At 42.0% G+C, this 12,769-nt stretch overlaps 1 protein-coding gene across 1 annotated transcript in view; it reads right to left on the bottom strand.

Moving 5' to 3' along the window:
- The window catches only part of tbc1d32 (TBC1 domain family, member 32), a 344,636-nt gene that overhangs the window by 211,874 nt on the left and 119,993 nt on the right, over nucleotides 1-12,769 (bottom strand). The window contains 2 exon segments of the mRNA XM_034162816.1: nucleotides 228-315; nucleotides 3,730-3,868. Of these exon segments, the coding sequence (XP_034018707.1) occupies nucleotides 228-315; nucleotides 3,730-3,868 (227 nt within the window).

Raw genomic sequence — 12,769 nt, 5'->3', positions numbered from 1 at the left:
TTGGTCTTGATCGAATAAGATATCACATTTTGTCTGCCTTTCTAGTCAAAGCCTAGTCAAGCAAAAATTTGAAACAACAGTTCCATCATTATTTTTGGTTTGAGATTTCTGACTGTCGATCTTATTATATAGTTGAAATTGTACCTCACTATCTGTTGTATGTAGATGACTCCAACAAGCAACACGGCTCACAATGTTGTGTGCACGGTATGTAAAGGCATGTATACCTGAATAGTGCAAGGCCGCCACTCCTGGAGCAGTGGCGCCTAACTGTGCTAAAATCACCCCATATCCAAACTTCTCACTGCGGCTCACCTACGGGGACACACACACAGCCTCTGATATAGACAGTATACTCAAAGACAATCAATGTCAAACTTTCGATGATTGTTCCGACAAATCTGTAAAGACAATAATCGATGGTTTTCAAACATTATGGTTTTTATGACTGTTGGCCCAACAATGCCACCCATACACATGCACATTAAGGACAAGATGATTTTGTGCTCTATGGACAAACAGTGCATGATGTCACAAGGATCAAAAAAGTGTCACTTATTAAAACTTAATATCAACTTAGAGTTTTGTCGATAATAAAAAAGTTTCACAGAGTGCATTTTCAGTGCCCACCAGCATGTTGTGAGTGGAAAGCAAAAGTGTTATTCATTATGCTGAAAGCATCCTAAATAGGCAACATATAACATACTCGATTAAGAAAAAGGGACAGAGAGAAGAAATTGCAAATTGATTTTTGTGGGTGCAGGTACACACCACCGCCGTCTCACTGCCTAAAATAAGCAAAGTATAATTGCATTGTATAATTGACGTGAAAAGCCAAAATTGGAAAATCAAATTACACAAATGTGTAAACAAAGGTAGTAAATTATAGCCGTTGTGGATTAGCTATGGCTGGTGATAAGACTGTGTCTAAAATGATGTGTATGTCAGGCATATGCAGAGCAGAGACTGACAAATTTACCACAGTGTGGAAGGAGCATTATACTGTAATTACACAGGCTACCAACGAAGGCTGAACACACTGTGGACATAAACAAAAGCAAAAGTGGACCACATCTCTCCTACCATGAATTAGGAACTGAGATTCCATTAACTAATGATGATGAATTATAGGTTTTAAAGATGGATTACGATCTGCAGGATAGGGTATTATGAATATATGTGTGTATACAATAAGAAAATGAGATAATGAACTGCACATGTATGACAATTGTCTCGGCTCATCAGCTTTGCTCAGGATGTTTTTCTTGCTTTATATTGTTACCTTGCACGTTGGGCAAGCGGCGGCCAGTTATTGTTTTCACAACCTGTGTGTGCATGTCCATGGACAAAATAACTCAAAACTACCTGGCTGGATTTCTGTCAAAATTGGTTGGAATATTACTTTGAATTGGTTTGAATATTGCTCTGGGGGTTGGTAAGGTTAGACCTTACTTGTGTGAAGCGCCTTAAAGCAATGCCTCCACCTTGCTTGGTGTCATGGGGAACATGACTAAATGTTCCTTTAGGAGAGCAGGATTTATTTTTTAAAGGCAGGGGGACATTAGGCTTCAACCAGGTTTCACGTAAGATGATCATATCTACTGAAAACACTCCAGACTCCTTGTATTGATTAAAGATATTATGCACTGTAGAGTGATAAATATACAAATCCCTACCAATCTTTCTCACGTTAACATTCTTTTTAAACATTTCAGTAATTTTCTGAAGCATCTTGACAAATTAGACATCCCCCGCCCACTTTTACTACTTAACCTTCTGGGGTCCAAGGGCAGTATTTGGACTACTTGGACTAGTGGAGCAATCCTGATAGTTACACACTCTTTGTTTGAGCACGTGAGATTGTCATCAGAGGCTCTCTGTCTGCTTTCACTGATCGCTGTGTGTAATGGTGCAGGGTGCACTGGATGTACTCATTGGAGCACCCAGGGTGATATTCAAACGGCCAACTAGTAACATATCACCCCTGAAAACGATCTTTGGCTTTTCACGTGAGGTAAATCTGCCCTACGATTAGAGTCTGGAAAACCATGTGACGGTGAACCAATTCTGACTGGACACTCACATTGTGCACGTCATCACACAGCTTCTATGAGGAGTACAAAGATGGCCGATGGCTGGCTCGAAAGTCCGCGGAGTTAACTTTTCAGCAAAAAAAGTAAGTTTCTATCTCATATCATTAAAAAGTTATTTATAATTTAGTAAAGCTTGGTCTTAGCCGTCGTATACGACGGCGTCGACCCCAGAGAATTAAAGACTCAGCCTTTCGTGGATATTGATTTTATTCCCACTCATGATTACAATCACCTGGTTAGGAAGGAGCAAACCAGAGTGAACATCTTATAGTTTTGAACAAACTCAAACCTTATTTTTACAAATCTCCAGTTGCACATGGCCCATTCACACGCTGATGATTGCAGTTGATTAACGTCGACCAACATCGATATCCATCAGACTCCGCAGGAGCTAAGTGGACGTCAATCAGACAATTTTGATGTTCATCATGGTTTCAACACGCTTAAAATCTTCGTTGTTAATGCAAAAACTGATCAAGAGTTCAAGTGTCGCCGACCGAATGGTTTCCCCCTAAATTCAATCCGCCCTGCTTTAATTGCGCATGCCTCATTTCGGAGTGTCAGCAGCGATTCACCGATTATCCGCTCGTTTCTACTTAAAACTGACTTTAGAATGATTTAAGAGGTTTTACTTTGTCATCTGATGGTTAATACTCACATTATTCCCTTTGATCGCTTTGGGTGTAATGAGTCAGACTCATAGAGTCAGACTCAGACGTGCTGCTGTGGCGCTCTGATCGGTCCCCCGTCTTTTATTATGGAATAATGCTGAATTTATGTGGAAATGATCGTTTTAAGCAGAAACAAGGTAATAACTGCTGCTGACCCAGCCGCAGTGAAGGCAGGGAGGACCGATTCTTGGGGGGGGGGGGCAGTTCGGTCGGCGACACCGGTACTGTCCCGTGACCTTAGTCCGCCATTACTGCTCCGTTCCCCTCCGCCAGCCTCTGCCGACTAACGTCAGTGGCTTGACTGGATGCATCACCTCCTCTGGATCCCTTGGCCATGAAGAAATATATAGAACCTATCTTGAGAACGCATCCGTAGCAAATGACACAACAGCAGAGTTGCGCTGAATTTATATAAGCTACTGAACATCACGTGACTTAAATGATGACTCATCGATCAGCTCCACCAAGCTATGCTACTGCTCTGTGGGATGCACTACCAATGCATTTGCCCTGTGATAGTGAAAGATGAACTATGCCCTTGTAGTAAGTCTGTGGACCGTCACCAAACATCGAGCTCCGCAAGTACAACGTCACCCTCCTCTGATCTACGTTGACCTGCATTTTAGACAGGAAATCTGGAGTCTTCTCTGGCATTTCACGGAGATCATCATCTGAATGGGCCCATAGTGCACTTGTGGTAACGAGACTATCTTGGACATTACGGTAACATCTGAAACATATTGCTGATGATACGAATTTGTTCATAGGATCTATTCTGAACTCTTCGTTCATTGACATCCCACTTATCCAACAAGCTTGAAGTGGATCAATAAAGGCTGAAAGGACGGGCAACTCATCATAGATATTTTAAGGCGATGGCAAAGTTCAAGATAAAAATGTTCACACTGTCTGTGTACAATGCAGAAGATGACGCATGACATACAATGAGCAGCATTCATTATTACCTGTTGCTTTCTGGTGAAGTGAGAGAACATACAGGAGACGCACTCATTAAGGGCTCCTGTCTGCTGCAGCAGCAGCAAACCTTTGGGAGTAGCGGCAAGATTCAGCAAGCTGTCCAACAATGTCTCCTGCCAGATCAGCCTGTTCCAGTCAGTCAGGAAAAAGAAGACAGAAAGAAAGATGAAATGCTGCAGGAGCTCTTCAACCGCCAACACACACATTCACAGGTAATTCTATGCATAAACAAGTAAAAGCTGAGAGATGTCATGCACGGCTGACTTGTTTGCTGTGCCAGCTTTCTGGTGATTTTAAAATGAGTACAAAGCTCTTTGTAGTCGCTCAAAGCCTGATAAGTTTGTTCTCCTCTTCTTTTTATTATCCGAGCATAAGGGGTAGTGGAATGTGTGTAAAATATTATCATTTTTGTCAGCTGTAGAATTACAATTCTGTATTGAGCTATGAGCACCAAAACCGAGGGACACATTTATGCTGAACTAAAACTAGAATGTATCCATTTACCAACAATCACATTGCAAAGATCTATCATAAACAAATCTTGTCTGAAAGACACATTCTCATTCTACTATTTAAGCTCAATATGTTACTGACAGGAACTCCATGTAGCACATGTGCACACCACAGCCTTTGCTGTTACAGAAGATGAGAACTACTAAATTCCAAAAATAACCAAGACTGACAAATAAACGTACATTAAACTAGATATCAGATCTTATTTGACACTGTTTGGACAAAATAAATCATCAGATAGAAACGGAAGTGAACAGTGGATTCATGCAGGAAGCCCTCATCTTGTGGTGCGTAACATAAGGACTGCTAAACGCCAAAAACAGGCAACACTGACAAACGGCTTGGCTTACATACTGGGTATTATTTAACGTATTCTGGACAAAGGAAGTTTGAACATGTATTGGGTGCCCAACGCATTGGAAACACTACAATAAAAATGCGATTCCAATTGATTTTTTTTTTTCTAGTGTACTCTGGCAGCACAGTGGCTTAGTGGTTATCAATCAATCAATCAGTTATCACTGTTGCCTCACAACAAGAAAGCCACAGGATCACTTTCCAGCTGGGCCTTTTTGTGTGGAGTTTGCATGTTCTCCCCGTGGGTTCCCTCCGGGTGCTCCAGCTTCCTCCCACATCCTAAAGACTGGACTCTGGCTGGACCACTCAAGGACATTCACAGAGTTGTCCTGAAGCCACTCCAATGATATCTTGGCTGTGTGGTTAGGGTCATTGTCCTGTACATTGCTGCATTCATCTTTCTCTCAATCCTGACTAGTCTCCCAGTTCCTGTGGCTGAAAAACATCCCCACAGCATGATGCTGCCAACACCATGCTTCACTGTAGGGATGGTGCCTGGTTTCCTCCAAACATGACACCTATCATACATGCCAAAGAGTTCAATCTTTGTCTCAGACCAGAGAATTTTGTTTCTCATGGTCTGAGTGTCCTTCAGGTGCCTTTTGGCAAAGTCCAGGTGGGCTGCCATGTGCCTTTTGTGAAAGAATGGCTCCCATTTGGCTACTCTACCATATAGGCCTGATTGGTGGATTCCTTCAGAGATGGCTGTCCTTCTGGAAGGTTCTGCTCTCTCCATAGAGGAATGCTAGAACTCTGACAGAGTGACCAACGGTTTCTTGGTCACCTCCTTGACTAAGGCCCTTCTCCACCGATCACTCAGTTTAGACGGGCGTCCAGCTCTAGGAAGAGTCCTGGTGGATCTGAACTTCTTCATTTATGGATGATGGAGGCCACTGTGCTCACTGGGACCTTCAAATCAGCAAAAATGATTCTGTATCCTTCTCTGAATTTGTGCCTTGAGACAATCCTGTCTCAGAGGTCTACAGACAATTCCTTTCACTTCATGCTTGGTTTGTGCTCTGACTTGCACTGTCAACTGTGGGACCTTATATTTAGACAGGTGTGTGTCTTTCCAAATCATGTCCAATCAACTGGACTTACTCCAGGTGGACTCCAAAGGCTGTGAATACTTAAATACATGTGATTTCTTCTTCTTTTTTTTTTAATAAATTTGTAAAAATCTAAAAACTTTTTTCACATTGTCATTATGGGGTATTGTGTGTACAATTTAGAGGGGGGGAAAATTAATTTCATCCATTTTGGAATAAGGCTGTAACATAATAAAATGTGGAAAAAGTGAAGCACTGCAAATACTTTCAGGATGCACTGTAAATTTTTTGTAATTTAAAAATCTATATTAACAAGTGCCTTCGGCTGCTCCCTTGTTTTCACTCTGGGTCGCCACAGCAAATCCAACATGGATCTGCATTTTGAATTGACAAAGGTTTTATGCCGGATGCCCTTCCTGACGAATCTCTACAATATATGGAGAAATGTGGCAGGGGTCGAGTTTGAACCAGGAAGCTTATGCACTGAAACCAAGCACACTAACCACTTGGTCACCACCCCTGCCTGAATTAACAATTTGGTCAACATCTGTAAATGTAACTAGCAAGTATAGTATTTAAAAAAAAAGTCCAATAATTTCCCCTTGACTACATTTTCTATGCCCACTTACTCAAATCAAGGGTCAGGGGGGCCTGGAGCCTATCTCAGCAGTCATAGGGTGAGTGGCAGGGTACACCCTGAACAGGATGGCAGTTATTGTATCGTATCGTTTATACGTCAATTCTGCCCTCCATTCCTTTTCAAGAAAATGGTCGGTGACCCTATCATACCAAGCAGGCGTCTTTTCCAGAAACTCGACCAGTGTCCTCTCAGTGGCACATGGACTCACATGAGGTCCCCAAAACACAATTTTGACCAGACAAGACCTCCCTGAGATGGTTTCATCAAGAGGCCAACAGTACATTTTCTTTGTCACGGCACTCCCAGTCAGCCATCTTAAAAGACACACAGAACAGTAACAGCAATGAATGTAACCCACATAACATGTGAGAAACGGCATTAACTTGTAGTTTTATCAACAAACACGAACCAGTGCATGCTGGGAAATCCTAACTTCCACTACCGCAACACACTGCATTATGGTAAACTGAAACAAAGAAATACTATGAGTGTGTTTTATTTACAGCAATATGTATATGTCGTGGACATCAAAGCAAATCAAATCAATTTTATTTATATAGCGCCAAATCACAACAAACAGTTGCCCCAAGGCGCTTTATATTGTAAGGCAAGGCCATACAATAATTACAGAAAAAACCCCAACGGTCAAAACGACCCCCTGTGAGCAAGCACTTGGCAACAGTGGGAAGGAAAAACTTTCTTTTAACAGGAAGAAACCTCCAGCAGAACCAGGCTCAGGGAGGGGCAGTCCTCTGCTGGGACTGGTTGGGGCTGAGGGAGAGAACCAGGAAAAAGACATGCTGTGGAGGGGAGCAGAGATCAATCACTAATGATTAAATGCAGAGTGGTGCATACAGAGCAATAACAGAAAGAAACACTCAGTGCATCATGGGAACCCCCCAGCAGTCTAAGTCTATAGCAGCATAACTAAGGGATGGTTCAGGGTCACCTGATCCAGCCCTAACTATAAGCTTTAGCAAAAAGGAAAGTTTTAACCCTAATCTTAAAAGTAGAGAGGGTGTCTGTCTCCCTGATCTGAATTGGGAGCTGGTTCCACAGGAGAGGAGCCTGAAAGCTGAAGGCTCTGCCTCCCATTCTACTCTTACAAACCCTAGGAACTACAAGTAAGCCTGCAGTCTGAGAGCGAAGTGCTCTATTGGGGTGATATGGTACTATGAGGTCCCTAAGATAAGATGGGACCTGATTATTCAAAACCTTATAAGTAAGAAGAAGAATTTTAAATTCTATTCTAGAATTAACAGGAAGCCAATGAAGAGAGGCCAATATGGGTGAGATATGCTCTCTCCTTCTAGTCCCCGTTAGTACTCTAGCTGCAGCATTTTGAATTAACTGAAGGCTTTTCAGGGAACTTTTAGGACAACCTGATAATAATGAATTACAATAGTCCAACCTAGAGGAAATAAATGCATGAATTAGTTTTTCAGTATCACTCTGAGACAAGACCTTTCTAATTTTAGAGATATTGCGCAAATGCAAAAAAGCAGTCCTACATATTTGTTTAATATGCGCATTGAATGACATATCCTGATCAAAAATGACTCCAAGATTTCTCACAGTATTACTAGAGGTCAGGGTAATGCCATCCAGAGTAAGGATCTGGTTAGACACCATGTTTCTAAGATTTGTGGGGCCAAGTACAATAACTTCAGTTTATCTGAGTTTAAAAGCAGGAAATTAGAGGTCATCCGTGTCTTTATGTCTGTAAGACAATCCTGCAGTTTAGCTAATTGGTGTGTGTCCTCTGGCTTCATGGATAGATAAAGCTGGGTATCATCTGCGTAACAATGAAAATTTAAGCAATGCCGTCTAATAATATTGCCTAAGGGAAACATGTATAAAGTGAATAAAATTGGTCCTAGCACAGAACCTTGTGGAACTCCATAATTAACCTTAGTCTGTGAAGAAGATTCCCCATTTACATGAACAAATTGTAATCTATTAGATAAATATGATTCAAACCACCGCAGCGCAGTGCCTTTAATACCTATGGCATGCTCTAATCTCTGTAATAAAATTTTATGGTCAACAGTATCAAAAGCAGCACTGAGGTCTAACAGAACAAGCACAGAGATGAGTCCACTGTCTGAGGCCATAAGAAGATCATTTGTAACCTTCACTAATGCTGTTTCTGTACTATGATGAATTCTAAAACCTGACTGAAACTCTTCAAATAGACCATTCCTCTGCAGATGATCAGTTAGCTGTTTTACAACTACCCTTTCAAGAATTTTTGAGAGAAAAGGAAGGCTGGAGATTGGCCTATAATTAGCTAAGATAGCTGGGTCAAGTGATGGCTTTTTAAGTAATGGTTTAATTACTGCCACCTTAAAAGCCTGTGGTACATAGCCAACTAATAAAGATATATTGATCATATTTATGATCGAAGCATTAATTAATGGTAGGGCTTCCTTGAGCAGCCTGGTAGGAATGGGGTCTAATAGACATGTTGATGGTTTGGAGGAAGTAACTAATGAAAATAACTCAGAACAATCAGAGAGAAAGAGTCTAACCAAATACCGGCATCACTGAAAGCAGCCAAAGATAACGATACGTCTTTGGGATGGTTATGAGTAATTGTTTCTCTAATAGTTAAAATTTTATTAGCAAAGAAAGTCATGAAGTCATTACTAGTTAAAGTTAAAGGAATACTCGGCTCAATAGAGCTCTGACTCTTTGTCAGCCTGGCTACAGTGCTGAAAAGAAACCTGGGGTTGTTCTTTCTTCTTTCTTCAATTAGTGATGAGTAGTAAGATGTCCTAGCTTTACGGAGGGCTTTTTTATAGAGCAACAGACTCTTTTTCCAGGCTAAGTGAAGATCTTCTAAATTAGTGAGACACCATTTCCTCTCCAACGTACGGGTTATCTGCTTTAAGCTGCGAGTTTGTGAGTTATACCACGGAGTCAGGCACTTCTGATTTAAAGCTCTCTTTTTCAGAGGAGCTACAGCATCCAAAGTTGTCTTCAATGAGGATGTAAAACTATTGACGAGATACTCTATCTCACTTACAGAGTTTAGGTAGCTACTCTGCACTGTGTTGGTATATGGCATTAGAGAACATAAAGAAGGAATCATATCCTTAAACCTAGTTACAGCGCTTTCTGAAAGACTTCTAGTGTAATGAAACTTATTCCCCACTGCTGGGTAGTCCATCAGAGTAAATGTAAATGTTATTAAGAAATGATCAGACAGAAGGGAGTTTTCAGGGAATACTGTTAAGTCTTCAATTTCCATACCATAAGTCAGAACAAGATCTAAGATATGATTAAAGTGGTGGGTGGACTCATTTACATTTTGAGCAAAGCCAATCAAGTCTAACAATAGATTAAATGCAGTGTTGAGGCTGTCATTCTCAGCATCTGTGTGGATGTTAAAATCGCCCACTATAATTATCTTATCAGAGCTAAGCACTAAGTCAGACAAAAGGTCCGAAAATTCACAGAGAAACTCACAGTAACGACCAGGAGGACGATAGATAACAACAAATAAAACTGGTTTTTGGGACTTCCAATTTGGATGGACAAGACTAAGAGACAAACTTTCAAATGAATTAAAGCTCTGTCTGGGTTTTTGATTAATTAATAAGCTGGACTGGAAGATTGCTGCTAATCCTCCACCTCGGCCCGTGCTACGAGCATTCTGGCAGTTAGTGTGACTCGGGGGTGTTGACTCATTTAAACTAACATATTCATCCTGCTGTAACCAGGTTTCTGTAAGGCAGAATAAATCAATATGTTGATCCATTATTATATCATTTACTAACAGGGACTTAGAAGAGAGAGATCTAATGTTTAATAGACCACATTTAACTGTTTTAGTCTGTGGTGCAGTTGAAGGTGCTATATTATTTTTTTCTTTTTGAGTTTTTATGCTTAAATAGATTTTTACTGGTTGTTGGTGGTCTGGCAGCAGGCACCGTCTCTACGGGGATGGGGTAATGAGGGGATGGCAGGGGGAGAGAAGCTGCAGAGACGTGTGTAAGACTACAACTCTGCTTCCTGGTCCCAACCCTGGATAGTCACGGTTTGGAGGATTTAAGAAAATTGGCCAGATTTCTAGAAATGAGAGCTGCTCCATCCAAAGTGGGATGGATGCCGTCTCTCCTAACAAGACCAGGTTTTCCCCAGAAGCTTTGCCAATTATCTATGAAGCCCACCTCATTTTTTGGACACCACTCAGACAGCCAGCAATTCAAGGAGAGTCCGACATTGTTTTTGCAAAGTTACACACCGATTCAATGTTAATTTTAGTGACCTCCGATTGGCGTAACCGGGTGTCATTACTGCCGACGTGAATTACAATCTTACCAAATTTACGCTTGGCCTTAGCCAGCAGTTTCAAATTTCCTTCAATGTCGCCTGCTCAACAGAGTCGCCAATAACCAGAGTTTGATCCTCGGTGGGTGTGTCGCCGAGTGGGGAAAAATGGTTAGAAATGTGAACGGGTTGGTGGTGTACACGGGGCTTCTGTTTAGGACTACGCTTCCTCCTCACAGTCACCCAGCTTTCCCAGCTGCTCGGGATCTGCTGGAAGGGAACTAACGGCGGCTAAGCTACCTTGGTCCACACCGACTACAGGGGCTTGGCTAGCTGTAGAATTTTCCAAGGTGCGGAGCCGAGTCTCCAATTCGCCCAGCCTGGCCTCCAAAGCTACGAATAAGCTACACTTATTACAAGTACCATTACCGCTAAAGGAGGCCGAGGAATAACTAAACATTTCACACCCAGAGCAGAAAAGTGCAGGAGAGACAGGAGAAGCCGCCATGCTAAACCGGCTAAGAGCTAGCAGCTGCGCTAAGCTAGCGGATTCCTAAAAACACACAAAGTGAATAATGTGTAAATAATTTAGAGGTGATTCAGCAGAGGGAGTGCTTTAGTTAAGGCACATGAAGATTACACTGTGAAACAAATCGTTTTCTAGTTATCTAGATCAATCTAACTGCGCAGATTAAACAGCTAACAGATACAGCTAAACACTGCTGTGCTCCGGAACAGGAAGTGATACAATACCGCAGTGAGAGCCAACCACCAGTAGAGGTCAGAGTAGTAGGTCCAAGTAAAGCATGAACGAGTAAAGCTCTTTAGCATCTCACCATGTCATTTAGAGCCCTCATCTACCATTACGACAATGTTGACCAGTTTGTGGCTTTGTCTCCTATGGGCAGATTTTTTTGTGCCATTTCCAGTTTGTGGCTTCGTCTACTATCGGTTTGTGGCTTTTTCCCCTATGGGCAGATTTTTTTGTGCCATTTCCAGTTTGTGCCTTCGTCTACTATCGGTTTGTGGCTTTTTACAACAATGTTGCCCGGTTTGTGGCTTTCTCCCCTATGGGCAGACTTTTTGTACCACTTCCGGTTTGCGGCTTCGTCTAGCATGGGTTTGTGGCTTTTCACAACAATGTTGTCCGGTTTGTGGCTTTTTCCCCTATGGGCACATTTTTTTGTGCCATTTCGTCTACCATCGGTTTGTGGCTTTTTACAATAATGTTGCCTGGTTTGTGGCTTTTTCCCCTATGGGCACATTTTTTGTGCCATTTCCAGTTTGCGGCTTCGTCTACCATCGGTTTGTGGCTTTTTACAACAATGTTGCCTGGTTTGTGGCTTTTTCCCCTATGAGCAGATTTTTTTTGTTCCATTTCCAGTTTGCGGCTTCATCTACCATGGGTTTGTGGCTTTTTCCCCCTATGGGCAGATTTTTGTTGTGCCATTTCCAGTTTGCGACTTCGTCTACTATCGGTTTGTGGCTTTTTACAACAATGTTGTCCGGTTTGTGGCTTTTTCCCCTTTAGGCAGATTTTTTTGTGCCATTTCCAGTTTGTGGCTTCGTTTACTATCAGTTTGTGGCTTTTTACAACAATGTTGCCTGGTTTGTGGCTTTCTCCCCTATGGGCAGATTTTTTGTACCACTTCTGGTTTGCGGCTTCGTCTAGCATGGGTTTGTGGCTTTTCACAACAATGTTGTCCGGTTTGTGGCTTTTTCCCCTATGGGCACATTTTTTGTGCCATTTCCAGTTTGAGGCTTCGTCTACCATCGCTTTGTGGCTTTTTACAATAATGTTGCCTGGTTTGTGGCTTTTTCCCCTATGGGCACATTTTTTGTGCCATTTCCAGTTTGCGGCTTCGTCTACCATCGGTTTGTGGCTTTTTACAACAATGTTGCCTGGTTTGTGGCTTTTTCCCCTATGGGCAGATTTTTTTTGTGCCATTTCCAGTTTGTGGCTTCATCTACCATAAGAGCGAGCTTTGTATAAGAAGTGGATAATGGAAATGGTCAAGTCACTTCGCTGAGCAAATACAAAGAAATGAGTCGCAGTTTGTCTTTCAACTTCACTTGCAAAATCCGCGACGACTGATCCTCCAGTCATCATACGGAACTCAACCCACAGCTCCATTCACCCCCAGAGACGCTGAGCGTCTTGGGGCAGGACCAAATTGTGGAATTTATCCAATG

Source organism: Thalassophryne amazonica, chromosome 21 (genome assembly GCF_902500255.1).
Source record: "Thalassophryne amazonica chromosome 21, fThaAma1.1, whole genome shotgun sequence".
NCBI classification, from domain to species: Eukaryota; Metazoa; Chordata; class Actinopteri; order Batrachoidiformes; family Batrachoididae; genus Thalassophryne; species Thalassophryne amazonica.
Note: the sequence above shows the minus strand (reverse complement) of the source record. Positions and strands in the feature narration are given on the sequence as shown.